Raw genomic sequence first — 26,729 nt, 5'->3', positions numbered from 1 at the left:
CACAAGGCTTCGTCAATGCCCATCCGTTTATTCACCTTTCACATAACAGTTAGAAAGAAAAAGAAATAAAGAAAAATAAGAACAAATTGTTCTGTGTCGGTCAACTACAGCCTTCTACCAATCTCTGTCTCCGACGAGCTTTCACCACATCGCTTTTTCCCCCTTGTGACCTCATATTCATAAACGCCGTCTCCGGTCTTCCCCTCCTCTACTGACGACATCTCTTTCCGTCATTCTGATTCCTGCGCTACCAATTTCAGCTCCATTCCATCTCGGCTTGGGCCAAAGTAACGCCATTTTCCTCTCTCCCCTGGACCTTTCTCTCCTATTCTTCTTCCTCTTCTTCTGCAGTCCCTCATATCTTCAGTTGGTTATTAATCTCTTACCTGCTTACAGGCTGGTTATTAAACCCCCCACGTGAGCCGGTACGTAACCGATCTGGCCTTTTTTTTTTCCCCTTCTTGACCTGGCTCTGCCCTCTCCACGTCAATGGGAAGTCGATATACATGTTGGCTTCTATAAGATACTTTGGACAGTGCCCACAGGGAAAACACCCACTCACAGGCATACCCATCCTTGACGTCCAAACACACTTCATTCATCCCAATCACTCTTTTCAGTTCCCTTGCTCCCCGGTCTGTGATTGCACAAGGAGCTTTTCGTCCGCTGCGGCCAATAATCGGCATTGTGGAAAGCGTCGCCTTCGCGCTGCCAGCCCGGTGCCATCGTCACTTGTCCCGCCCCTGAGCTCATTACTCGCCTGTTCCCTTCATCTGCACAAAACGTCCTACACACCTCTACTTAATCCCTTCACCGCCATGGCCGCCCTCAAGCGAAGAAAGCCCGCCTCTTCCAAATCGCAACAGCCCCAAGAGCCCGTAAAACCCGAAGACGACAAGCCTCCCGCTCCGCGTAGATCCAGTCGCCGGCTGCACGACGTCAAGAAGGTTACCGACCCCGGTGCTTGTATGCGCCCCACCAAATCCGAGGTACCTATGGACGAGCCACCAGCGAAGCGCCGCCAGGTAGACCGCACCATGACCGAGTCTCGCGATGGCGTCCGCTTCGCCATGAGAGAGCTTAGCGAGATGGAGAACCGCCTTCAAAATGCCACCAGAACTCAACGGCTTGCCGTAGAGGCCAGTCAGATCACTAGTACCGAGAGAAGACGACCCAAAGACCGCGCATTCTCCCCACTGGTGGATCCCAAGCCAACCGATCCGGAAGACCGTATCCGGAAGACTGAAGAAGAACGCTCTGGAACCCCAGATGTGGATGCTGCGCCCATTGAGGGTCCCGAAGGAGAGGCCGCCATAGTAGATGTTGAAGACGACAAGATTCGCGAAGATGAAGCTCCTGAAAGGGGGGCTGCAAGACCACCACCCGTCAATAGCGATTATCTTCCCCTACCGTGGACTGGTAGGTTAGGATATGTAAGATGCCCTCATAACACTCTTCCTACGGGTTTGTGCTAACGATGCTCAAGGCTTGCCTCAACACATATCTTCGTGCAGCCAACCCCCCCGTCTTCAGCTCAAGAACTTGCCGCATCGCCTCCATATTGCAGCATCGTCATCCTCTTGCCATTCCTGGCGAACCTGAGCATGCCACAAAGAATCGCCCAGACGACACTCAACCTGCAGACGTCGCGCTTGGCCAAGAATATGTTCAGAAACTGGGCTTGGCCAATGCTAAAGATATCGTCAAAATGTTGCGGTGGAATGACAAGTGTGGCATCAAATTCATGCGTCTGAGCTCAGAAATGTTTCCGTTCGCCAGTCACGAGGAATACGGCTACCGTCTTGAGTCGTTTGCTGCAGACGTCCTCGCTGAGGCTGGCAAGGTCGCCGCAGAATTTGGACATCGGTTAACAACCCACCCTGGTCAATTCACACAGCTTGGCTCTCCCCGGAAGGAAGTCATTACCGCTGCCGTTCGCGACTTGGAGTATCATGATGAAATGCTGTCGCTCCTGTGTCTTCCCGAGCAGCAGAACAAGGATGCTATCATGGTTCTTCACATGGGAGGCACTTATGGCGACAAAGAGGCAACCCTAGATCGGTTCCGGAAAAACTACGTCAAATTGACGCCATCCATCAAACAGCGTCTTGTACTGGAGAATGATGACGTTTCCTGGTCTGTCCACGATCTTTTGCCTATATGCGAAGAGTTGAACATCCCTCTTGTGCTTGATTTCCATCACCACAACATAGTATTTGACGCCAATGAGCTACGCGAGGGCACTGAGGATATCAGGAAGCTTTTCGACCGCATTCGTGCAACATGGACTCGCAAGGGAATTACTCAGAAAATGCACTACAGCGAATCTTGTGCTGGAGCTGTCACACCCCGCGACCGGAGAAAGCATTCACCTCGAGTGAAGACATTACCGCCTTGCCCACCAGATATGGACCTCATGATCGAAGCCAAGGACAAGGAACAGGCTGTATTCGAACTTATGCGCACTTTCAAGCTGCCTGGGTGGAATCTTTTCAATGATGTCGTCCCATTTGAACGAGAGGATGAGCTACGAGCAACAAAAAACGGAACTGCAAAGAGAAAGCCGAAGAGGTCAAGAAAGAAAGGCCAACAAGACGAAGACGAAGAAATGGGCGAGGCAGGCCCCCTCGAGGCGGAGGCAAAGGATATTCCTCCCGAAGAGTTTGGAATGGGCGGCCCCGTGCGACGGGTTTACTGGCCGGAAGGCATGGAGGAGTGGCTGAAGCCCAAAAAGAGGGAGGTCAAGAGAAATAAAACAACGACCGTCAAGGACGACGTCGATGAATCATGACTTTATGTGGTGGATCGCGGCGTTCCTGTAGCATAACTTCAGTTGTACAATACCAAAATGTAAGACTGGCGAAGATGTGGTCTCCAGCGTCGAAGAACTAGGAAATATCTAAAACAATAACTCCGCAATACTGAGTAAAACTAGCACGAGGTAATTGCGGGAGTTATGTCGATTCTTTCCCTTGGTGTTAAGATCAACCAATCCTAGCCACCCTATGTAGGTGGCAAATGCTTCAACCGTGTCCCTCACGTGACTTTACTGACGTATCTATACAAATGGGGGAAGTTGGCATTGAATGCGCGGGAGATTGAACTCGACGAAAAGCCCGCAAAGGAAACGGAGTCGGCATTGGCTCTCGATCTGTCTAAGCCCAGTTGCTGAAGGGATGTCTATCAACAGTAAACTTTAACGAGGAGTTATATGAAGACAGTGTTTCCATCAAGAGAAGCGCAAGGCTTCATTTACCGCGGCTAAGGTCTTTAGGGATCCGATAAACTTATACCGCAGGACCTGCCATTTTAGAGCACCTATGTTACACGGCTAGCTGTAGAAGATGCGGTAACCTTCCCGCTCTAGGTATTGATAAAATGCCGATTATCCGCTTCTATCGTGCCCGCAGCCACGTTGGATAAGTAGTATCACAGTTGGGTGTTTATCTCAGACTGAGGTGGTCTATGACGAGAAGACAAGCTTCGCCGAGGCAATTAGCGAGGGAGGAAGGCGACCATGTAGTAGAGTCCCCGATACTATTTTCGTGCATATGAAGACCGCCCCTCGCTTAGCACAGCACTATCAAATCAATACCCTCCACGATGTCACTCTGGGCGCGGGTGCATGGCGACTATCTTTTCAAGGTTGCAGCGAGGATAAATCCCACCCCAATTACTAGTATATGAAAGCTTAGCTCGGGAGGAGACAGGGGACCTCCCATCCAGTGCGATCATCTTAAGGACAGCAGACGATATCGCGCGGGGTTCGAAACGTTCGACTTGAGTTGCGGGAAGGTCTCGAGTGCCCCCCGGGACTTCGCAGGCCGGTGTGTGACATGCCCATTTAATGGTGCACTCGGACGAACTGTTATCAGACCGTGTAGAGATTGAAAGTATAAAACCCGCAAACGCGCATTTCCTTCTTTTCTGGTGAATTCGTTTGTTGTATGGTAGTATGTTGTCATCGTTTTCCCAAGTGTTTGAACCCCCCCGTGACATCGTGCGCTTGAAGTCATCCCGTCTCTGAGACAACTTGGGAAGCACCATGCCCGGACTCCCGGTCACACCCGCAGTCGCGCCCGTGGCCACGGACGGCAGCGGAGAGATTTCAAAGTTGGAGCAGAAGAATTCCAACAATTCCAATTCGCACTCGAGCGGAGCCGGGCATGCTGTAGACATCATGACGACGCCCAATACCCACGACCCGAACGTCACGTTCGAGGAGTATCTCTACTGGGCGAGTATCACGCGCTCTGAAGAACAGGAGGCGAATGAGAAATATGTGCGATCACGGGGACCTGTGACGCTGAAGAGCGTCATAAAGGATAGGTTCAGGAAGGGAGATGAGCATGGCCGGTTTGAAAACGGGAATGGACATAGCAGCGACGCCTCGGAGACTGGGGCGGGAGAAAAGAACGGCAGCGACAAGGCTTTAGGTCCGTCTGCCGAGGGTACCGTTGGGAGTGCTACTCCCGAAGAGTGGAAGAGAGCGAGCAGGGCGATGAGAACGGCGGGCTGGGGCGCCATCTTCTATCTCATCACAACCGATATCCTTGGTCCCTTTTCAACGCCGTGAGTATACAAGCCACTGTTTCGATGGTCTTGGTAACTGACGGGGGGGGGGGGGGGGGGGGTTGCAGTTGGGCTTTTGCGCAGATGGGCTACGGTCCTGGCGTGGCTCTCTACACCGTCTTCGGCATCATGTCTTTCTAGTAAGCATCTCCGTGTGATAGCCCTTGTTGTTTTCTTCTTTAGACAAACTGACATGCGAGAAAGCTCCGGCTGGATCCTCTACACGTCCTTTCTCGGCCTCGACTCCGATCGCTACCCTCTAAAGGGCTACGGCGACCTGTACTTTCGCGTCTTTGGCTCCTGGGCGCGGCACGCCATCAACTTCGCCCAGGGACTGCAGCTTCTTCTCTTCGTAGCTGTGCTGATTCTCGGAAACGGGCAGTCCATCTCGCAGATCTCCAAGGGTTCCGACGGCGGCGCGGGGATCTGCTTCGTTGCGTGCCTCGTTATTTTCATGGCTGCCGGTTTCATTCTGGGCCAGATTCGGACGCTGCAGAGGTTCTCGTGGATCGCCAACTTGGCTGTCTGGATCAACTTACTCATCATCTTCATCTGGTGGGTGTATTATTATTTTTTTTTTTTCCCCCGTTCTCGTCTTTGAACAGTGAACGCTAACATCCGGACAAGCATGGGCGTCGTCGCTCACTCTCCACCCAACTTCGCAGCAACAAATGCCTCATTCGGCGATGCCTTTGGCCCCGGGCCCATCCACACATACGCCGGCACACCCCCGGACGGAATGGCCTCCGGGGGCTCCGGGTTTTCGGCCTCCTTGAACGGACTCAACCAAGCAGTCTATTCGTACGGTGGATGCCTCATCTTCGCGGCCTTCATGTCCGAGATGCGCCACCCCATGGACTTCTGGAAGGCTCTCCTCTGCGGCGAGGTCTTCATCTACTGCATCTACCTCATGTTCGGGATCTACGTGTACTCCTTCCAGGGGCAGTACAGCTTCAACCCCATCATACAGGGACTGAGCCCATACGCCTGGCAGACGGCGACGAACGTCCTGAGCCTCGTCACGGGGCTGATTGCGGCCGCGCTGTACGGCAACATCGGGATGAAGGTGCTCTACGTCGAGTTCCTGCAGGGCGTGTTCGGCGCCCCTCCGTTGACGGAATCCGCGGGCAAGATGCTGTGGGCGGCCGTGATCCCGGTGTACTGGGCCATCGCCTTCATCGTCGGGGCCGCGGTTCCGCAGTTCTCTCTCGTATCGGGCTTTATCGGCGCGCTGTTCATCCTGTCCTTCACTTACACGCTCCCCGCGCTGCTGGGCCTCGGGTACTGGATCCGAAAGGACGCGATGCTGCCCGAGCTGGAACGGTTCGATCCGGCAACAGGGGTGTATGGATACGTCGATGTCGGCTTCAAGCGGTACTGGAGAGGTTTTATGAAGAAGCCGTTGTTCAATTCTTGGAATTTCTTCTACATGCTCGGCGGGATGGTGACGACGGCCCTAGGCATGTATTCTTCTATTGAGGGCCTGATTGAGGCATTTAACGGCAAGTCACAGGCAACGAGTTTCGGTTGCGGTAGTCCGGTGTGATGGGTTGAAATGACATGGATGCTATAGAGTACACAACATTGAATAACGTCTTATTGACTTAACAACTGTATTGTAACGTTAACCGCCAAGTCTCTAACGGCTGTGCAGCCGATTGTTAGTGGCGTCAGCTTCGGTTTACCTCCGGACCTAACACGGTTAGTCGCTCTATCGGGATAAATACTCCACAACGGGTCTCAACGGGGGCATTGTGCAGCCAGTGAGAATGAATCGGAAGGGTATCCGTAATCCCCCCTCTTTAGGCGATCAAATGGCTTCGGAAACCATCTCACCGAGAGAGGCTTAGCCTCTACTTCTCCCCTTGGTGTAGTTGGTTCATCACGTTCGACTGTAATGGTTTCTACCAAGATTATCGAAAGGTCTCTAGTTCGATTCTGGAAGGGGAGATCAACTACTCTTTTTTTTTTTTTTCTTCTTCTCTTTTTGCAGCCTTTTGCTGACTTCGTTGTGACATCATGTCGACTCAATCGCTTTGGCCTCCTCTTTTTTTTTTTTTTGGTTTTTCCCTTTGGTGTTCTATTCGTGTTTCTAAAGCACCTCGGATTGGCTTTGTTTCACCGGTACCAGCTCCCACAGCTAGTCATACGCAGGGAGGTCTCACCGCTCCGAAATGTCACGGCACCCATGACAGAATGATATGTAATAGTCGCAGATTGTAACTGAGTGGGCTGGAAAAGCAGCCAATGCCACCAGAGCCCCCGAACTAATTGTCGTCTTCATTTTGTATTTGACGCTACTAGTACTTAATTAAATTCAGATTTGAACCACCCTCCTAGAACGAGCGTTGAGCTCCCTTCTCATGAAATCTAACCCCCAAAAAGATCGCCAATGCTTGACCCAATGTTGAAAAGATGGTCTCTACCATTCGTGATACATGCCCGTGTAAGCCAAAACGCCGAGATATGTAAATGACGCAATATCCTTTTTGCCGCCCGTCCCGGCGGGGAAGGACTTAAAAAAATCTCAATCAGGATGACTCTGATTCGTTTTAATGCGCATCTATGTCTTCAACCCCACCAAGCTAAGGAACTCGTTCCTAGTCTTCTCCTTCTTCTCGAAGGCGCCCAACACGCAGCTGGTTATCGTGCTGGTCGTCGTCTTCTGCACGCCGCGCATCACCATACACAAGTGGCTGGACTCCATGACGACTGCCACACCCTGCGGCTTCAGCACCTCCATGATGGCGTAGGCCACCTCCTTGGTCAGGCGTTCCTGGATCTGGAGACGTCTGCTGAACAGCTCGGCGATGCGCGGCAACTTGGAAAGACCAATGACCTGGTTCTTGGGGATATAGGCGATGTGCATCTGTTGTAGTCTCTGTTAGCTAGCGCAACTCCCAATACAATGCCTATCCGTGCGCACCTTGCCAGTGAAGGGAACCAGGTGATGTTCGCAGAGACTGAAAATCTCAATGTCCTTGACAATGACCATCTCGTTGTGACCCTCTTGGAAGATGGCGTTGTTGACAATGTCGCGGACGTTTTGCTGGTAGCCCTTGGTGAAGAAGAGCATGGCCTCGGCATAGCGACGGGGGGTGTCCAGGATGCCGGGCCGGTCAGGATCCTCGCCGACGCATTCGAGGATGGTGCGAACAGCGCCCTTGAGCTTCTCGAGTCTCACGGCAGCCTGCTCGGGGTTCTCTTCAAGCCTTTCACGAGTTCCGAGACCTGGTGAGGAACGCGGAGTCAGTCAATTGCCGGCGCGGGGTTCGGGATGGTGTGATCTTACTCGGGCGACTCAGACCATCAAAGTCAATGACAGGGCTCGGGGATCTCGTCACCGTACCCTCGGCCTTGGGCTTGCTCTTCTTCTTGGTGGTAGTAGTATCGCGAGGGTCGCGCGCAGGCTGGCTCAGGCTTGGACGACGAGCCTTTTTGGTGTGGCCGTTGACCTCGCCGTCATCGTCGCGCGACTTGCGCTTCGACTTCTTGCCCCGCCGGCTGCTGGACTGGCTTGCCGTCTCAGCATCACTGGCGTCGCTAGAACCACTGTTGCCACTATGACGGCTGTGTTTGGATTTTTTGCTCTTCTTGAGCTCAACTCCCTCGAATTGAGTCATTTTGGAACTGGGAGTATGATGAGAATTGGTAGTGGCGGAGGGGAGATGGGAGTCAGAAATGGGGGGGAAGGGGAGCTCCAGAACCAAATCCTACATAAATGGCCCGCTGAACTCGGTGCTTTGGAGGTAAATCGGAGAAGAAAATTCGGCTACAGGGGGCGTCTTATCTTATCGCATAGTAGCACCATTACACCCCAGGTTTCCGACACAAGGGTCCTGTGGGGCCACCGCTGAGTAAGGCTGCCTGCTTGTGGCTTGAACGTCAGGGTGGTAATTACCTCCAGTACCTCTCTGGGCGAGAGTCATGTGATCTTAGTCAGCCTGTCTCCTTCCTGAGCGAAGCAAGCTTCAGTCGCGTTTTCCACATCAATCTTGCTTGGCGATCGTGAAGCTCCATTCTCAACATCCCGACATAACACAACCAGCTACTCTCTTCGCGAGCACATAATATTCTAGCGCCCGAAAAAAACGCTCTCAACGATATCCGAATAAGCTGAACTCGGCTGTGTCTATTGGAGTCCGCTGTATTCACCATTTGACTGGCTTCCCCAATCAACAGTCTTCCAGACGCTTTCACGATGGCATCTCCTCCGTACTCGTATTCGCCAACCGCCCTCTCTCCTCCATATCCATCCTCAGCACAGCTCCCGAACAAGAAAAGAGCATCTGAGGGCGGCTCCCAGCAATCCGTCAAGCGCCGCAAGGCCTCGACCCTCTCAGTCACCTCGGCAGCTTCGGCGCACCCTCTTCGCCAGACTTCCTTCCCTCCCGAAGCTGGATCGCCGTTCCCACGATCACCATCGGCCGATGCAATGAGCGTTCTAAGTGGTAGCCAAGTCAGCGCCCCTCCTAAGAAGAAGCGCGGCAGGAAGCCGAAGAACCAGACGAACTTGGAGGCGAGAGAGCAAACACCATCACTCGTAGGCGGACGCGCACCGACGACAGTGAGTGGCACAGGCACGGCGGGCGAAGGCCAGGACGATGGTGCCAACGACGACGATGACGACAACGACATGCGCATGGCGCTGGTGGATGCTACGGCAAGGACACAAGAGCAGAAGCAAGAGGAGATAAGGCTCCGTGCCATGCTTGTCGAGTCCTTCGACCCCGAACAATATGATCGATACGAACTCTGGCGCGCAGCTAAGCTGACGGAGTCTGTGGTGAAGAGAGTGAGTTGCCATACATTGCGCGCAGCGTGTTCATGACCTGTTGCACTCCATTTACACATCGTACTTACGCACTTATAGGTTGTAAACGCAACAGTGTCGCAGTCTGTCCCGCCGAACGTCGCCCTTGCCGTCAAGTCAGTGTCAAAGCTTTTCATCGGAGAACTTATAGAGAGAGCACGAGATGTTCAAGGAGAATGGATCAAGGCTACCGGCGAGAAACAGTCAGAGCTACCGACACCGCCGCCTTCCACCAAGGACGAGAATGGCGAGATAAGCCAGGCTGTCAAAGAAGATAGGAGAGGTCCTCTACGGCCTGACCATCTCCGAGAGGCATGGAGGCGGTACAAGATGTCTGGCGACGGCGGCTGGGTTGGTATCCAGGGCTTGTGGCACGAGCAACAGTGCAGCGGCGTTGAGAGATTCCCCGTTCGCACTGGCGGACGACGGATCTTCAAGTAATATTTGGTGGCGTGAGGGTTAACATTTTTTAATTTCACGCAAAGGAGTGGCGAACGATGACGAAGGAGACAGGCTTGGGGAATTACACATGATACCCATCTAACCTATGAGTTAGTATTTTTATGGATGAGATGCACGTCAACTCTTTTTTTGACGTGGCCAGCAAACTGGCGTTCAATGTTTCGAGTGTGTTCGTCCTCCATTCTCAGGACATGCGGGAATGCATCTATGGTATATTCGCGGGCGATCACTTGTGCACAGTCCCAGCGCAGTCCGCGCATGCCGCCGGTTCTGCCACAGGATGGACGGCCTAGAAACATTAATGCAGCATGTGGGGCTTTCTTAGCAACGATGTAGGGAAGTTGTTGAATTTGAAGCTCCCCTCGTCTCCACGGGGTGTTCAGGATTAATCCAGGATGTAGAGTCTTCGGAAGCAGTTCGTCTCGAGTTGAGTATGTGTGTGTGTGTGTATGTGTGTGTCTCTGTATGTCTTTATGCGATTTCGACTTGCTTCGGGCGAATTGCAGCAGAGAAAAGACGTACGAGTTGCCGTCCCATGGTTTTTTCATCCAAAAAAGCCTTGAAAGACGAAACCCAAGACCCATGATGGCCGGCGGGGATTTGAGAAACTAGAAACGGACCAGAAAAAGTTTGAATGACTCTCTCTCTTTTTTGGCAGTCTACTACTACTACTACTACTACTACTACTACTACTACTACTACTACTACTACTACTAGACCGACTCGAAAATAATGGGGTTCCCTTTTTGGCCGCACCGATGCGAAGTGACACATGGGAGCCGAGGCTCGTGTGTGAAAAAGTCGAGCATTCACACGGTTCTGTTTGGAAACTGATTTGACAACCCCGATGTTGCAGCGACACTTTGACGCGCCGTGCGCCGGCGCAAGAGTGCCGGCCCAATCAGTCCCGTCTGGCGTTTCTGCGCGGCAGAGCCCAGGCCAAAGGTCGGCAATAAGTGTTGCTGTTGAGGCTCTCCGACGGTACATTGGTCGTTCTCGTCTCCTTTGGTGGCCTGAGCTGCACCTTTCTTCCCCCCCCCCCCGTTTCACCCCGACTCTGATACTCCCCGCGACAATCCCACTCCAGAAGCTTCACAGGCACCACGGTGACTCTGAGACAACTGGTTGGCATTTCTCATTATTTTCCCATCAAAAATCTCTCACCCTCAGCCACCATCTACGGCGAAGGAGGGAGGCGGCGGCGGCCTGTTATTTACCACACACACACACACACTTAACACTCTCACACACCAGCCAGGGGGAGGGGGGCATTAACAGCAGAGAACAGTTCATACCATACGACACATCAAACAAAGTCCGAAATCTGCAAGTTCTTCGGGCGGCTACTTCGGCTGGGAGATGTTTCTTGGACTTGACTCAGGTAAGTCTAACTCTGACTTTTGAGTTGCGGAATGTTGGCCGCCAACATCGTGTCAAGCAAACAAACACCTTCCCGCTGGCCTAGCCTTAATCAAGTCACACTACTATCTAGTAGATGCACACTATTAGTATGTACGTTTTTGATGAGTATTAGGCGTCGGCCGGTTGTGGTTTAGCCGTCATTGGGCGCCGCACAGAGAATGCAAGTGACAGAGACGTCAAAAGAGCCTCGGACTCTACGCCAACCCATCAATCAACTGAAAGTGTCCCTTCCCCCCCTCTTTTCCAAGTTTAAGAACCTGCGATAACCCACAATCGCCATGCATTGGGTCCCCGCCAAGCGGCGCATCCTCCTCTGATCCGCTTAACAGGACCCCTGGGCGAGAGACCCTTCATACATTCTCACCTCCAAAGAGTCGTAGCCATGGACGAAGTAGACGAAGTGGGAAAGCTCGCACCAGTCAGTGGTCTTGTTCTCGGGCCCATCATGCCGCGAGTTTCTTGGGTCACCCTGACAAACAAGCCCAGATTCCGAGCCCCCCCTTCCCCCCAAAAGAAAACGTTCTTTTATTCTTCTCTCGCAAACCCACAAACGGCACTCGGTGCGAGGAAACTCCATGGCAGAGTGTGTAGGTTGTCTATTTGGTTGTGGCCTGTGGGTGGGGGATCGCCAGATCCGCTGGGCTCGCGAAGAGAGTTGAGCAGGGATCTGTCCGCACGTTTCACGTTTCACTTCGGCGAGCAAGTCGCATCATGCCTGCGGTGGGGGCGACGGCCCTTTTGGGCGGTGGTGGTGGTATTGAATACACTCGCAGGGCTCGGCTCTGGTTCCCGTTTGATGTTTTAAAATAACTCCGTCGGTTCGGTGGTAGATGGGTTTGTGTTCAAGGTGGTGGTTGTTCAGGCGACACGAAATGGAGGCTTGGCGATATTGTTGGGAAGAACTTACTAGTACTGCAGTCTTTGACTTTTTAACACAAGAGTCATGACGGATATCTTACTTTTTCCTTCACCCAAAGATAATGGGAAGGAAAAAAAATAAATTGAGGAACAGAAAAAAAGTGAAGCGGACGAAGGCTCTGTGTCTTCGTGGAAGCTTCTCGGGAAGGGCACACTCCTGGCATAGTTGGTCTATCAACTGGCTAACCTTGGAGCTTGTATGGAATAAGCACACAACTTGAACAGGGTTGAGGCACCCATCTGGATGATCAGTCTTCAAAGGTTGACCCTCGACAGAGGCTCCGATTCGTGCGATGCGAGTGGCTCAGCAAACAGAGCTCGCGTCCCACCTCGAGCGAATGGCCATCCGGGCTGGGTTCCCAGACTGATCCATGCATTGACGTCAGGTAACAGAGACGGAGACAGCAAGTCAATGCGGGCTGCTGACGGGAGGCCTGCCCCGGCGAAGAACCGCTGTCGAAGGAATACCTGTGTCTCTAGTAGTATCTTTCTTCCTTGCAAGCCCTTTCACCCTGTGTCCCCCCACCTCTCTCCCCCCTCATCTTCCAAACTATGTTGTGTGGTGTTGGGCCAAGAGGGTGAACCGTGGGAGGTATGCGAGACAGACTACGCTTTTGGGAAAGTGATGAGTTGAGATTCCAGATAATGTTGCCGTCTGTGCGATGAAGGTTGTTTTGCCCCCCCCTTCCAAATCTTGAGCCCCCTCCGATGCCGTCTGTGCCATGGCTATAAGCGTCTTATAACCCTCTCTTCTTTTCAGCAATCTTTTTCTGATCATTCACCCCCCCACGCTTGCTGGACAAACACGGAAAAGAGAGACATATAACATTCGGATCTACAATTCCTCCCTTTCAACCTACATAACCTAATTCTACAACCATTCTCCTCCAGAACCCAACCGTCGAAACAGAATAATCAGTCACGATGAAGTTCACCACCGAGATCACACTCCTCACCATGGCCGCGGGCGTCTTCGCCGAGGCACCCACCAGAGTCCAGCGCGACACACCCAGCCTCGTCGAGCGCGACCTGGCCACCATCTCCGGCGTCATCCAGCAGGTCGACAACCAGCTCAAGTCGCTCAACACGGCCGTCCAGGGCTTCAACGGCGACATCAACGGCCTCGCCACGGCGGCCGGCGGCCTCGTCAACACCCTGCAGCAGGGCACGCAGCAGGTCGACGCCACCTCGGAGATCACGCTCAACGAGGCCCTCAACCTCCAGCAGTTCGTCACGGGCCTGCAGACGGACGGCAACGCCCTCATCAAGGGCCTCAACGACAAGAAGCCCGAGTTCGAGAAGGCCAACCTCTGCGGCGTCATCGTCACCAACGTCGAGCAGACCGGCGCCAGCGCCCAGAAGCTCATCGACGCCGTCGTCAAGAAGGTGCCCCAGAGCGTCCAGCAGGTCGCCAGCCAGCTCGCCGGCTCCTTCTCCAAGTCCCTCACCGACGCCAAGGACAACTTCGCCCCCGGGAAGTGCAACAACGCCAACGGCAGCGGCGGTGCCGCCGGCAGCAACAGCACCATGCCCAGGACGAGCAGCCCCGCCAAGGCCGGCGCCGGTTCTCTCTACGTCAGCGCCGGTGCCATTGCCGTGGCGGCGTTTGCTTCCCTGCTGCTGTAAGGGAGCGATCTATCTTTTTCTCTTTTCATTAGACTGTTGGGGTGGTTTGGAAGTGGAGGGAAGTTTTTGGGAAGGAGTTGTTTTTTTTTTTCTCTTAGCGGGGGGGTTGATAGGGACGATGTCTTCACACAAACTTTCAAATTTGTCTATGGCGGATTTTTCTTTTGGCGTCGGCATGCTGGGAGAATGGCGACGCGCTGTATCATACGGGTCCAGGTAGACAATCCGGAGCTTGCTTCGCTGGTTCCACGAAATCCACAACTGGTTTTTGACTCCTCAAGTCATGTTCGTCCTCGGCGTGTTTCGTGATTTATTTTATTTTTTTTCGTTCGTTCCCCTAGTCGGTGGCTTCCTGATTGCCTTGTAGCGATGCCCTTGTCCTAGGCCGGAGACCAGAACCGTCGCGAGACGCAGTGCGGAAGACGGAGGTCGAGGAAGGCATTTCGTGCAAGGAGATGCCGTTGTTCGGCGCGCCAGCTCCATCCTGGCTCGGCGCGGACTCCGCGGAACCGTTGCGTCTCGCCTCCTCCCTGGCGAGCATCTTCTTTCGGACCCACGGCAAAAGGTTGTAGTAGCCGCCGCACGCGAACACACCGCACCAGAGAACGAACTCGGTGGCGTAGATGACGATGCCGAGGATATCGACGGAGGGCTGGAACAAGATGGAGACAAGGGAGAAGACGTCACCGGCGGCGTCGATGGCGACGAAGATGAAGGAGATGCCGCGGACGGTGCGATGGACGTAAATATCCCAGTAGTGGCGCAGCACGCCGGCGGCGAGGAGGGCAGCGGAGAGTATAGCCATGACGATCATCGGCCACTCTATGCCCTGAGATTTGGGGATGCGGAGGGCGAAGACGAGGCCGGTTTGGATTCCGGCCATGACGGCCGCGATAGGTGTGACTACCGCGAGGGAGCGGACGACGGACCAGTTCTAGGCGCGTTAGGTAACTCCCAAAGAAGAAGCAGTGAGATTCCGTACTCGCTCATAGTAGTAGCACTGAATCCAGGTGACGAGGCTTAGGAACGTCAGGATCTGTGGCTGGATGCGCAGGGCGACGTTGAAGTCTTCGACGATGTTGTAAACGCCGAGCGGCACGCCCGCCCAGGCCCACAACATCATCATGGAGGGCTGAAGGCCGGTCGCATTATGGCGGCGGTAATTGATGACGATTTGAGGGATGAGCTGGCGGCTGTTAAGACATGTAAATTGAATGAGATGGTAACATGCAACGAACCTGAATGGACCAGCAAACCTGCAATGTGTGAGTTTTGGCTTCAATTGGGTGATGATTATCTTACAGCACCAAGTGTGCCGAGCGCATTGGCTGCGGCAGGAACGTCCATTATGGATAGTCAGTCAATATGAGCTTCAAATAGCTAAGCGCTAACCAGTGCGGTTCGTCTAATATATGTCGCTAGTAATAAATGGGAGGATGAGGTTGGGATGTATAAACAAAAAAGGATTGTCGTCAATTGACGAGAAACAAGATCAGCCGGCATCGGCAAAGCCAAGAGAAGATTAAGATTGGAATGCGAGTACGAAAAAAAAGTCAAAAAGATGTTCTCCCCTTCCAGAATCGAACTAGAGACCTTTCGATAATCTTGGTATGAACCATTACAGTCGAACGTGATGAACCAACTACACCAAGGGGAGTAACGGGGCTGAGCCCCGCTTGGTGAATTCGTTGGAGAAAGCGGCGCCAGGATGAACTATATCGTCTCAACACCAGCTACTCCTCTCAATTCGTCTATTGCTGACACCTCTTCCAAGTCCACAGCAAGACGCCAAAACCAAATCCATTCTTGATGTACAAATATCATTTCCTTTGCTCTATATGCTGTCCTTTTCTTTTTTTTTTTCTCCTTACATTCCCATCAGAAATTGCCTCATACATTCACACTTGCAACTCTCTAAAAATACGCCGCCATCCACACATGCATGTAATGGACATCACTCCGTTCAGTATAAACACTATACACGAAGCCCATACCCAGTCCCATCGCCGGCATAACCATAAGTCATACCATCTCATGAAACCCTCCTCACCGTGCTCCCAACCTCACCCTTCTCAACCGCGTCCACTCTAGGCTCGACCTTTTTCCAAATCTCCTCCGCGACCTCCTCAACGCTCGCGCCGGCATCAACAACAATCAGATCCTCCTCCTCCTGACGAAACTCCCTATCCACGCGGCCCTCATCCCCCAGCGCACCATCCGCGCCGATGCGGCCAAGACTCAAACCCCAAAACAGGTCACGCACCCGCCGCTGGAACTCGGCTTTCTCGTACAGCTCGTCGCCCCAGCCTCCGCGCTCCCTCGCGACTTGCTCCTCGAGATCGAGAAAGAGCACGAGGTCCGGCCGCGGCAGGCCCAGCTCCGGAGCCCGCGCCCAGTGCAGGTTCAGCGAGGGGTTCTGCTTCGCGGCGCTGTAGACGATGCCGGAGTGATAGTACCTGTCGCAGATGACCGTCGTGCCTGACTCCAGGAGGGCTTGAATGTTTTTGCTGGACCCGTGTTAAAATCCGTAACTTTCATAATTTTTTACTCTTGAGTGAGCAGAGGAGTGTGCTTACACTGCTTCCCACCTGTTGGCGCTGAAGAGGAGATGAATGACGTGGTCTTCCATCTCGACTGAGCTTTTCAGGTAGGCATCAATCATCTGTCCGATGGGTGTTGTTCTGTCTACATGACGGCAATGTCAGTAACCAGAGCGAGCTTGATGGAGTTGTAAAGGATGTTTTCTACTCACCCGGGAATCGCATGACCTTGACCTTCTTCCCCAATTCTACGAACCGCTGTTCGAGGAGCTTCACCTGGGTCGTCTTTCCGCTGCGGTCGAGACCCTCGAGCGCAATGAAGGCGCCGCGGACGACGCCGGCGGGAGGAGTGGTAGGAGCGGCATCTCCGGCCGGGCTACCCGTCGTGGCCGACGTGGCTATGGCCGCTGTGGCCAGGTCGTTAATTGACGCCATTGGCCTCTCGAATTCTAACCGGGCTTCGCTTTTCGGTGAGATTGTTTGTTTGTGTGCCAGCCGGGTGCGTAAATTGCCAGGTAACCGAGTATGAGATGGTGATCTGATGAGTGAGTGTGGTTGCTTGAGTGAGTGGTGCGGAACTTCAGATTGCCCACTACAGCTGTCAGTGTTAGTGGCTTCAGCGGACGGAGTGGTGGAGCCCCCCGCCCGGGAAGCGCGTTGAAGCGACCGGCCAGGGCCGCGAAAGGCGCTGTCACGTGGAGTTGGAACGGCCTACACTCTCAACGTCTCTTAGCGCGTTCCCGTGTTAAAGCAACGAGCCGGTATCTCTCAACGTCCGCCACTTGCCATCGTATAAAATCGTTCAAGTTGAGATTACGGGGCTGAGGCACGGCAATATGCGGTTGGATAGATAGTCACGCAGGTCACAGGTGCAGCCGGGAGTCGTAGCGAGAGAATCTTGAAGCGTCAAAGCACTCTATTGATGAGGATATCAATAATTCCAACGATAAAACGACAGCAATACTCCAGTTCCACCTTTGTACACAATTCCAGCAACCGTAAGTCCTACACAAAAAGTGTCCCAGGTTCCCATCGCTTCGTTGTTCATCCAGTCCCACCCAATATCCGCCAAACCGACAGCCAAACGCCGCATGAATCATGATCCCATAATTAAAAGATGGTGAATAGTTGGAAGTGAAGAGAAAAGCCAAAAGAGCCAGCCAACCCTTCAAAGAATCATCAGCACTCCACGGCAGCCACAACTTCTGCGTCGTCTTTTGCGCTCCCGCTCTCCCAAAGCTCGAAGCTTTCGCCCGTGCCTTCTATGGGCTTCAAGACAGCCGCCTTAGCTGCTGGCTCGGTAGATTTACCCATGAGATCGTCCACATCCTTGGATTCAGAGATAGGTTCAGGAGCCTCAACCTTGACTTCTGGCGGGATATCATTCGCTTCGGGGATCTCAGCCGGAGCGGAAGACTCTCCCTCCTCCTCCTCGTCACCAGGCACGATAATGACTGACGACTCATCGCAGCCCAGAGCGTAGAACTCACTGGCGTCCATTTCGCCTAGAGCTGTCCTCTCCTTCTCAAAGATCATGTCGTCCTCGCTTGCACGGCGCGTAGACCTTCTGGTGGAAGTCTGGCTGACGTCATCAACTGGCGGCACGTTCTCTTTATCGCGGCCTTCTGCGCGGTCCAGGCTGCGCTTGCGCTCACTCTCCTCGTCGGAGCTGATGTCAAGAACACAGGTGCCGTGCTGCAGCATGTTGGTCATCTCCTGCTCAGGAGTGTCCTCGTGAATGTCGAAGAACCATGAGGCCTTCATCTCAGGCTCATGCAGTTCCTTGACTGCACTACGCGAAGATGAGGCGACAGACGAACGGGCTGCATAGCTGGTGATGGTACCCTTGAGGGCGGCATCAAGACTGAATGGGGCGGCAGCGGAAGAGAGGTTGAACAAGGGAGGATCTACACGAGTGTAGGGGCCGGCAGTGCGACGACGGCTGGAGAGAAGGCCGGAGCGCTTACCGCGGGTCGGTGAGCGACCGGCAGGAGCGGAGAGCGGGGATGACTTGGCGATGCCGGTGTTGATCTTGGCGGCGGGCGACTTGGGCTGGAGAAGACTGCGAGGTCGAGGAAGAGTCGGCTTGGTGTTCGTGAAAGAGGGGCTATCGGCAAGGGGTGCGGCTTTGGTGAGGACGAATGAGGAAGGCTTGATAGAGTCCTTGGAAGGGTAGAAACTGTCGAGGCCCTTTGCTCGCTTAGAGACAACAGGGTCGACATTCTCGAAATCGTCGGAGTCTACATCGGAGGCTTTGCGCTTGCCACCAGAAACGGGAGAAATAGCTAATCGGCAAGTCAGCAAATAAATATAGTGGTACGTGGGCATCTGTGTGGGCTTTGGGGTATGGCTTAAGCTGGGGAAGTTGGGCGCATTTCAGATGGATAGGCGGAAAATGACATGGAGCCAACATGCGGTGCAGATGGGTGCGAGTATGACATGATACCGGCGAAGAGAGGGAAAGGAATAGGCGTGTTTGGTCGTGATGGATCAAACATACCATTCTGTCTATTCTTAATGCTGGTCAGGTTCTGAAGTCTCGCTCCATCGAGAGGCGCAAACGGTTGACGTGAAATGGTAGCCATCGTGTGGATCGTCGGCGGTTGTGTTTTGCGCGCGACGAGTGGATGTAGGCGCAGGTGCTGGTGTGGATTATGTGGTTGTTGTTTTGCGTCAGCAGCGTGAGAGGCGCAACCAGCGAGGTCAAGTCGATGCCAGAATCCAGACTCCTCTTCTGATCGACGATTGGCACTCGATTCGTGGAGAATGGGGACGTCGAACTCGTTGCAGTGTCCCCTCAACACCTCTCCCCAGTGAAGCAAGTCGGTGCCAGACAGACGTTGGTAGGTAGGCCCTCTGTAGGATTGGAAGGCGATGGTATTGTGAAGCGTGGGTAGCGAGCGTATTTGTTTGTTTATTGTTCTCGTCCACGCAGAGGAGTCGAAGTGCGTCGGGTATGGTTGCAGCAAGTGGAGGAGAAAGAGAGCGAGAGATTGACAGAAACGGAGTCGAAAAGCACAGCTGACGTGGGGTGGGAAGGGGGGATAGAGGGAGAAAAGAGGGTGAGAGGTCGCGAGAATTGGTAGGGAGCAGGGATTAGCAGCTCTTTGAATGTCTTGCTCTCGTTCGCGCGCTCGCTCACAGAACCGGGGGGGTGTGTAGGCAGGCCAGGGCAGGCTCAAGGTAATGTGGTGTAGTTCAGGCTTGGTCGACCAGTAATTGATCGGAACTGTGGTGGATGGGTAGCAGGCGGTGTTGGTCGATTAATGCGAGGCCCTTTAGGAGCTAAAGCAGGTAAAGACAAGGAAGCGAAATCGACGGACAGTATTTCGAGATGACGGTGTGTGTTTGTGTGGTGTGTGTGCGAAGCGTGTCTGAGTAGGCGCCCTTGTCCGCGGATGAGAAGGGTACAAACACGGTGCGGTTCTTTGGAGGAAAACGGCGAAGATAGAGACGGGATGACGGGTACCTTGCTCTAAAAGAGACGGACCACCAAAACATACTTGGTTCAATAGAGGGAGGCCCACCAGTGGAGAAGAGGATGCAGGGGATGGGCCGGCCAGGGGGGGTCAGCTACTCCTACTACTACTAGGTGCACTAGAAAAGGTAGGACAGGGGGACAAACCGCGGTCTTAGCAGCAATTACGATTACACACATTACAGGCAGGCGCCGCACAGGGCCTCCAACCTCAAACTGACTTATAATGACGGACTCAGCAATGGCGGATCGGGATGCAGCCTGGCTGCAGATGCGAAATTGGGGGAAAGAATAGGAAGCAACGAAAGCCAGCGAGGGAAGGACGTGGTAAAACGTGCGACTTTCGTGATATGGGCCAATCATAAGTAAGAAGACACCAGAAACCAGGCTACATACTACACTACTATGTAGCTATGTAGCTATGTATGCAGGTGAGAGACAACCCCCAAAGAAGGAAGGGAAGCAGCTGGCTGGCTGCAACCTGCCTGTTGCACACAGAGAGAGAGAGACACACACACACACATAGAGAGAGGTCAGCCTGCCAGCGGCCTGTTTCCTTCCCTGGTCCAAGTCAAAAGTGGGAACTGCTGGGAAACGAACTTCATGCAATGGGTAGTTGCTGCCTATGATTGGTAGACGCGGGGAAGGTGCTACTGCAGCTTCTTTCTCTTCTGCCGCGACATGCGTCCAATCAGACGCGTCCAAGGTTTAAGTGGGTACGTCGGACACGACTGGCGAATGGAGTCGGGAAAAATCAAGACGTGTTCCCATTTCGGGTAAGGGAAGCAACCTGGTAAGTGCCCAGGTTCACCCCTCTCAGATTACCTTCTCTCCCAATCGAAGTGCGCCTTTGTTTAAAGAGGCACTTTCGGGAAGACCGCCAGATCCCCGTTAGTGCCTGCCCTACGGATACGCGTTGATAAAAAAACTACCGTTCCCCGTTCGTTCTTCGTTCGTTCCTCCCTCGCATCCGTCGGCAGTCGCGTCGCGGCTTGACACCTGTCAACGGGCCTGCAACCACTACCGTCGACTGCCAGCACATTTACAAATGCCTATAGTAGGAGAACATACATAGTAGCACCTATTGTCACCTCCTCCCTCGATCGGCTCAATGCAGCTTCAAAGCTCTCTTAGCTGCCAGCTCCTTAATCAACAAACAGTATCTATCACTCCCGCAATCACGCCTGTATCTATATACTGCATTCATAATCCCGATAACTATTCACCCACCCAAAAAGGTACCAGCTGCTACTCAACACTGTGCTAACCAATACTCACATTCCCGTCTTCTCTCCGTCATACGGTGCCAGACATCTGACAGTCAACTTACCCCTCATTCCAATAGTACCAATCCTCACAGCTCGGGGCCAGCTGGGACTCCGCCCGGTGACTTAGCCGCCGTCACCTACCATAGCCCAGCCTGTCAGAATGCAGGGGAGGTCGTCTTCCCTCCAAACTTCGTATCGGTACTTCGCCCTCTCTACCAATCCCTCTACCACTACGCAGTACGTAGCACTTCCCCACCCGAAGCAGTCAAGCCAAGCGACTCGACTTGATATCGCTGGTCAGAGTATGCCCTGGCCTATGTGCCTATGGCGCCCATGTACCGCCCAACACCGTGAGAACGGCACGCCAGGTCTCCCATAACGGCCTCCCATCATCACGGGTGGCCAGTTGGTCCAAAGCCTTTCGCCTCCCGTGGACCGGGTCTGTTGGATGGCGGGCGTCCGCGCCGTCTTCAAAGTTCAGACTTGCTTATCGACGCACCTCGACTTCATTCAACAGTACCATCATCATTGGTCCTGCCCTACCGAGGTGGCGCCAGTTTTCCTCGACCTCCTCGCTTTGTCCGGTCGATCAACCCCTCTGCCCAATCTCTAGGTCTTGAACGGGCCGCGGCCATCATCGTGGCACAGTGATTCGTTGCTTGAAGTTGTGTGCTTGTTGTTGGCCGCTTGCTCAGGCCGTAAGTCGCCACTCGCCAACAATGATATTGAGAAGTATGACGATCAAATGTCAATGCTCCAAAGTCCTACTTCCATTGTTGGGCCACCACTGGCACGCTTCGATAGTAACATTGTCTTACATGACTTGTGACTTCTGACCACTCGCCATTAATTGCTGGTCTGAGGCTTCGTCTCGTCTGGCATGCATGGCCTGGAGGCATAGGCCCAGCCAGCACTGCCATACCTGCCTCGCATATTCTGACACAAAAAACAGCCAGTGTTGACTGAATTGGCTGAGGAAACCAACCAGCTCGGTACAGAATGCACCTGTAAATCCCACACATCATTTTGATGCCCTAATACTCCATTGAATGTGTTACCCTGAGCTGGTCACTCTCGCTAACACTGTTCATGCATGCCCTGACATGGACGGCGGCTCATTGCGCCACGTCGTCAACCCTAGAAACACGCCCACTCTGTACCACAGAGGTCATCAGGCAGACGCCAGACACAATGGGTTCACCATGCAAGGCTCTGACAGTTGTGTCCATAGTGATTTTAAGCCATCTACTTCTTGCAGCAACCTGCAGTCCTACGCAATCTTGGTGGCTGGCTGACCGACCCTGATACTGCCACCACTTCATCTTTGACAAGCGCTTCAGAGGTCGTAATTACGCCTGTTTCGACTGATGCAGGTCAAGCGTTCCACCTGCAAGGACAGTAGAACGGCCCGTCAGAAGCAACTTGATGTTTTACCTCGTGGTTGACGCCCTCTGTCTACCAGCGATCGAGAATACTGCGCTTCATCTTGAGAGATATCCGCGCGGGTACAAGTTATAATCGGATCAATAACCACAACTACACTTCTACGGGCTGCATAAAGTTTAGCCTCTGTCAAGCCAAAGGGGGTTCTCCAATCCCAAAACCATGGGATATCTCGATCCCAGCGCCGACACCATACGATACAGCGGCTGGCTGAGACAGCCGGTATAGGTCCCGTGTCCCGTATCCAGACATTTTCACTGCTAACGAATAATCGGGGTGGCTGGATTGAGTAACACGAGGTCGATAACGGAAGACGTTTTGCTTTTTTCCCTGCTTCTTTTTCTTTCTTTCGCTCTGTCTTTCTTTCGTCGTCTTGACTATTGTCCGCTGTGACCCGATGATCGTCCTCCCCCCCCGCCCGAATAATCGGGGGAACGGTGTGGAGTCAATTCCGGGCTAGCGGGCATGCCGCAGCGTGCATGGACGTCGGGGCGTTTCAGACGACATCTCGGCCGATAGATTATCAGCACATTATCAAAAATTGGGGAGGTTGGGAAAAGATTGTAAATATCCTTTTTTTTTTTCCCTTCCCATGTACCGGACAGGGATCGTACTACCCTCCCAACCTCTTTGATTTTCTCGAAACGTATGAGACAGCCGCGAAATGCTCCAGAGAGGGGCGAACAATTTTTTTCGGCATGCAGCTTTCCCATGCGGGGACGAGTTGCTGCTTTTCCTTGCAGGCCCGACGGGCCCACGGGCAAACTGGTTTTGGTTTGGTTCCGGCTAGGGGCGTTAAAGTGAATGCATTGTTTAATATATGCTCGGCTTCATTGTATCTGAGCGTGCTATGAGCGTGACACGTGGCTAGCTTGTGTTGGTTTCTCCCTTGGGTATGAACGGGTATGCTGAATTCGTGCAAGGCACTGAAGCCGGGTTGTTTGCTTTACTGTACTAAATGTGGTGCAAACGTGATTTGTTTTCTTGGAGCTCAGCTGAAGCTATGACCTTTTGAAAACGGGACATGGCTGGAGAGTTTGTGGATTTCTTCCCGGCAGCCGGAGGAGCTTGATGTCTCTGCTGTACAATACCAGGTCGAAGTCAGTTTACATCAACCAAAAGAGTAATCACATCTCGCTACGTTATACGTATGATGAAATTAACATCTTAAGACTGAAATTCCCATGAACAACGTAGACAGTTTTCTGAAAATCTGATCTCCAATGGCAAATCACTTTGGGCAGATTTTTGGCCCAAAGTTGCACCTCTCACTTCCCTGCGTGACTACTCTACCATGAACAAATGGTCATCTTGGATTTTCTTTTGGGGCTATAAATTTAGTGCTCCCGCGGTGTTACTTGCAATCCAGCTGGTGTTGAAAAGATTGACGCAAACCTGTTAATAAAATTCTAAATATGCGAGATACCTTGATGTACAGTTTCGCCGTAGCTGGTTGTTGAGTACTGTTTTGAACTCCACCACTTTGAACTTCTAAGCTGTCGTCTAATAAAATCATCTACGGCCGATATAGCTCTAGAGGTAGACAGAGCCTCCTACCTGTCAACCGACCTGCACCTTGAGAGCCAAACTAGTAGAGGACCATGGTGGAGGACTATGGTACACCGTAACCTTCGTCTGCATGGAAGTATGGAAAAGACGCCCGACTGTAAAGATTGGGTGCCCTTTTATATCTACAGCGTTTCAAGCTTCTCAAAAACCATCTCAACTGCTGTGCTATGATTCAAGTTTTGTTTGGGTCGCACTAAGATGGTTTTTGTTTATTACACGAAGATAAATTTTTTTCCTTGAGTAACTGCGTTAAGCTTTTCAAAAGGTTGAAGACCTTTGTGAGAGGTTCAACTCAACGATACAAAGGTTAGAATCAACTCTGCGAAGCTGTTACGCCAGGCTTATGCTGTGCTATTGTTCATCACTATGGTCGAAGTTCATAAATTAGGCAACCTTTATGTTTTAAGGGTAACAAGTATCAGGGCCCTCCTGAGTCTGTAATGATTCAAGTTTTCTCCGAGTTGTATATTTCCTTACAGATAAAGTCATGTATAAATTCTCAGCTCATTGTAGATAAGCATGTGTTACTCTTGCTAAGTAGATCCACTATGAGCTGGTTACTTGTTCTTTCATGTATACTTTCTGGTATTATCAGTCTTTGACTAACGAACTGCTCAATCTAAAACGCCAAGCATCGCATGATTGTACAATTCTACATAATTTAAATTCTTGAATCTTTGAATATATGTTCTATATGATCATGTGCTTCTTACAGTCTCTAGTAACCTCACGAGCTGGAAGATACATCAGAAGTGCGTTCTACATAGCTAATCTCGCATCTCATATTGTTGCGCAACTGTTCCCTACCTAATGGACAGTTTAAATATATTTCATATCCCGTAATAGTCTATAACAATAACATGGTTCTGTACATGGAAAGATTCAGTTATGTGTTTACACAGTGCACATCAAGTATGCAAAGCTTCTTCCAGCATGTTATGTATCAAAATTTAAATACGCTTGTTTATCAACAGTAGATGATTGTTAGTAAACATCACACACAGATGACAATGACAAAAAATTCAACATTGTTCACTCCGATCATGCTTTACAAATGAAGTGGATGGCATCCCCAATCACCTTCCAACATCAAGCTTAAGCAACAATCTTAGCATGGGACATTATATATCACTTGCACAAAACTCAGTTTTGATATCTTTGATTCATCGTTTAGCATAAAACATGCATAATGCCCGCAAGGCTCCCAAAAACACCTGCCATCACCAAACCACTCTAGCCAGGCATGTCCACGTCACAGTAATGTATATCGAGGCTCCCCAAAGCGCGAGCCCTATTAAGAGCACATCATCCAGCTGCTTCAAGCCCCTTGACGGCTCCACAGCCATGGCTGAAGTTTTGAATTAATGATAGTCGTTAAGGTAAAAAGTGATGGTTGTCGTTCAGACCGAGTCTCTCTGCCCACATGAGAGCCTGATAAAGACAATATCAGGCTGGGCGTTCCAAGTCTCTCAAGTCCGCGAATTCTTTTCGTAGCCGTCAAGAGTTTATGCGAAGACGGACTTGACCCAGTCGAGAGCGCGCTTGTAGGCGCCATAGCTGCCGTACTTGCCGTAGTCGCCGTAGTTGCCACCGGCAGGGGGGTTGGGGTTGGGGGTGGTTACACCGCCATAGGTTCCGTACGATCCGTAAGAGGTGACCTTGTAGTCGCCGTAGTTGCCGTAGCCCTGGGCCTCGGCCTCAGCAGCTGGGGCGGGAGTGGGGGCGGCGATGACGGCCGAGGCGGCGGCGATCAGGAGAACGGCGTTGACCTTCATTTTGATGGGTGTTGAGGAGTTTATATAGAAGTGGAGGTGGGTTGTTTGGGGAAGGTCAGATGCCTTTGATGACTGGTTCTTGGGGGGGAAGCTGGAGGATGATGATGAGCTGATGATGACAGGACGAAATAGTGGGCGGGCAGAGAGGGTACTTATGGAAAAGTTGAGATGAGCTGATTAGACGCAGACCTGTTTACATAGTACACTCGGATCGGGGGATGCCTACCCGGCCGGGGAGATATCCCACTGGGCTTGCTGGGAGAATGCATCCCTGCGGTAGCGGTGGACTGATTGGATCTGGCAAATTATGTTATTGTTACCAAAAGGTCCCCGACCTCAAGCCGAACTGTGACAGGGAGGGCCATGAGAGACGATGGGATACCAAAAGATGGCTGCTGAAAGCGGTGCGTTCCCGAATAGAGACATACAAGATGACTTGGCCAAGTGGGGGGGATTGGGCTGGGATGAATGCGTCCTGGCGGGCGTGGGATGGGCAAGGGTAGCTTCGTAATGTCTTGGAGCTACCAAACGAAGCTCATGGTATATAACGGATGAGTTTTTGAATCTACAAAGGGAGTAGCCAGATCGGTTGCGTGATCGGCTTTTTGCTCTTACGAGGTGACGCTGGCGGAACTGTAGACATGAAGGTGTCATGGGCCAGAGAGGTAGAAGCAGGCTGCGGTGACCTCGGTGACATCCCTCTGCAAGCACAGGATCTTGAGTGGCCGTAAAAGCATCACGCCTTGCGTTCTGATAGAATCCATCGCTCGTCTTGTTTTCTCGTTTACAAGCTCCTACGCAGGTGCTCCAGTCACACAAGTATGGTTTGGACCAAACTGTGGG

General features: G+C 52.4%; 10 protein-coding genes across 10 annotated transcripts; 4 read left to right on the top strand and 6 right to left on the bottom strand.

The window, feature by feature from the left end:
* Positions 1-818: 818 nt before the first annotated feature.
* On the top strand, positions 819-2,791 carry CTRU02_201059 (uv-endonuclease uve-1; the record flags this gene model as incomplete). The annotated part of the gene is made up of 2 exons (XM_036730607.2): positions 819-1,433; positions 1,487-2,791. The coding sequence occupies 2 exons, from the start codon at positions 819-821 to the stop codon at positions 2,789-2,791; spliced, it is 1,920 nt and encodes a 639-aa protein (XP_036577631.2).
* Positions 2,792-4,045: 1,254 nt separating this feature from the next.
* CTRU02_201058 (transmembrane amino acid transporter family protein) lies at positions 4,046-6,118 on the top strand (the record flags this gene model as incomplete). The annotated part of the gene is made up of 5 exons (XM_036730606.1): positions 4,046-4,343; positions 4,365-4,572; positions 4,641-4,712; positions 4,777-5,127; positions 5,200-6,118. The coding sequence occupies 5 exons, from the start codon at positions 4,046-4,048 to the stop codon at positions 6,116-6,118; spliced, it is 1,848 nt and encodes a 615-aa protein (XP_036577630.1).
* A 1,017-nt stretch (positions 6,119-7,135) lies between these two features.
* Positions 7,136-8,195, bottom strand: CTRU02_201057 (GTP cyclohydrolase i; the record flags this gene model as incomplete). Its single annotated transcript, XM_036730605.1, has 3 exons — positions 7,136-7,441; positions 7,499-7,803; positions 7,865-8,195. 3 exons carry the CDS (start codon positions 8,193-8,195, stop codon positions 7,136-7,138), a joined length of 942 nt encoding a protein of 313 aa, XP_036577629.1.
* A 578-nt stretch (positions 8,196-8,773) lies between these two features.
* On the top strand, positions 8,774-9,826 carry CTRU02_201056 (uncharacterized protein; the record flags this gene model as incomplete). Its single annotated transcript, XM_036730604.1, has 2 exons — positions 8,774-9,367; positions 9,446-9,826. 2 exons carry the CDS (start codon positions 8,774-8,776, stop codon positions 9,824-9,826), a joined length of 975 nt encoding a protein of 324 aa, XP_036577628.1.
* Positions 9,827-12,435: 2,609 nt separating this feature from the next.
* Positions 12,436-12,564, bottom strand: CTRU02_201055 (uncharacterized protein; the record flags this gene model as incomplete). Its single annotated transcript, XM_036730603.1, has 1 exon — positions 12,436-12,564. One exon carries the CDS (start codon positions 12,562-12,564, stop codon positions 12,436-12,438), a length of 129 nt encoding a protein of 42 aa, XP_036577627.1.
* A 547-nt stretch (positions 12,565-13,111) lies between these two features.
* CTRU02_201054 (cell wall protein) lies at positions 13,112-13,813 on the top strand (the record flags this gene model as incomplete). Its single annotated transcript, XM_036730602.1, has 1 exon — positions 13,112-13,813. One exon carries the CDS (start codon positions 13,112-13,114, stop codon positions 13,811-13,813), a length of 702 nt encoding a protein of 233 aa, XP_036577626.1.
* A 337-nt stretch (positions 13,814-14,150) lies between these two features.
* On the bottom strand, positions 14,151-15,160 carry CTRU02_201053 (pq loop repeat protein; the record flags this gene model as incomplete). The annotated part of the gene is made up of 4 exons (XM_070203787.1): positions 14,151-14,747; positions 14,796-14,999; positions 15,052-15,069; positions 15,116-15,160. The coding sequence occupies 4 exons, from the start codon at positions 15,158-15,160 to the stop codon at positions 14,151-14,153; spliced, it is 864 nt and encodes a 287-aa protein (XP_070062369.1).
* Positions 15,161-15,845: 685 nt separating this feature from the next.
* On the bottom strand, positions 15,846-16,788 carry CTRU02_201052 (thymidylate kinase; the record flags this gene model as incomplete). The annotated part of the gene is made up of 3 exons (XM_036730601.2): positions 15,846-16,320; positions 16,390-16,498; positions 16,566-16,788. The coding sequence occupies 3 exons, from the start codon at positions 16,786-16,788 to the stop codon at positions 15,846-15,848; spliced, it is 807 nt and encodes a 268-aa protein (XP_036577625.2).
* A 744-nt stretch (positions 16,789-17,532) lies between these two features.
* Positions 17,533-18,938, bottom strand: CTRU02_201051 (thymidylate kinase; the record flags this gene model as incomplete). The annotated part of the gene is made up of 2 exons (XM_036730600.1): positions 17,533-18,638; positions 18,854-18,938. 2 exons carry the CDS (start codon positions 18,936-18,938, stop codon positions 17,533-17,535), a joined length of 1,191 nt encoding a protein of 396 aa, XP_036577624.1.
* Positions 18,939-25,616: 6,678 nt separating this feature from the next.
* CTRU02_201050 (uncharacterized protein) lies at positions 25,617-25,886 on the bottom strand (the record flags this gene model as incomplete). The annotated part of the gene is made up of 1 exon (XM_036730599.1): positions 25,617-25,886. One exon carries the CDS (start codon positions 25,884-25,886, stop codon positions 25,617-25,619), a length of 270 nt encoding a protein of 89 aa, XP_036577623.1.
* Positions 25,887-26,729: the final 843 nt, after the last annotated feature.

This window comes from Colletotrichum truncatum (genome assembly GCF_014235925.2).
Source record: "Colletotrichum truncatum strain CMES1059 chromosome Unknown Contig_0001, whole genome shotgun sequence".
Lineage (NCBI taxonomy): Eukaryota > Fungi > Ascomycota > Sordariomycetes > Glomerellales > Glomerellaceae > Colletotrichum > Colletotrichum truncatum.
This window is presented reverse-complemented; position numbering and strand designations above follow the sequence as displayed.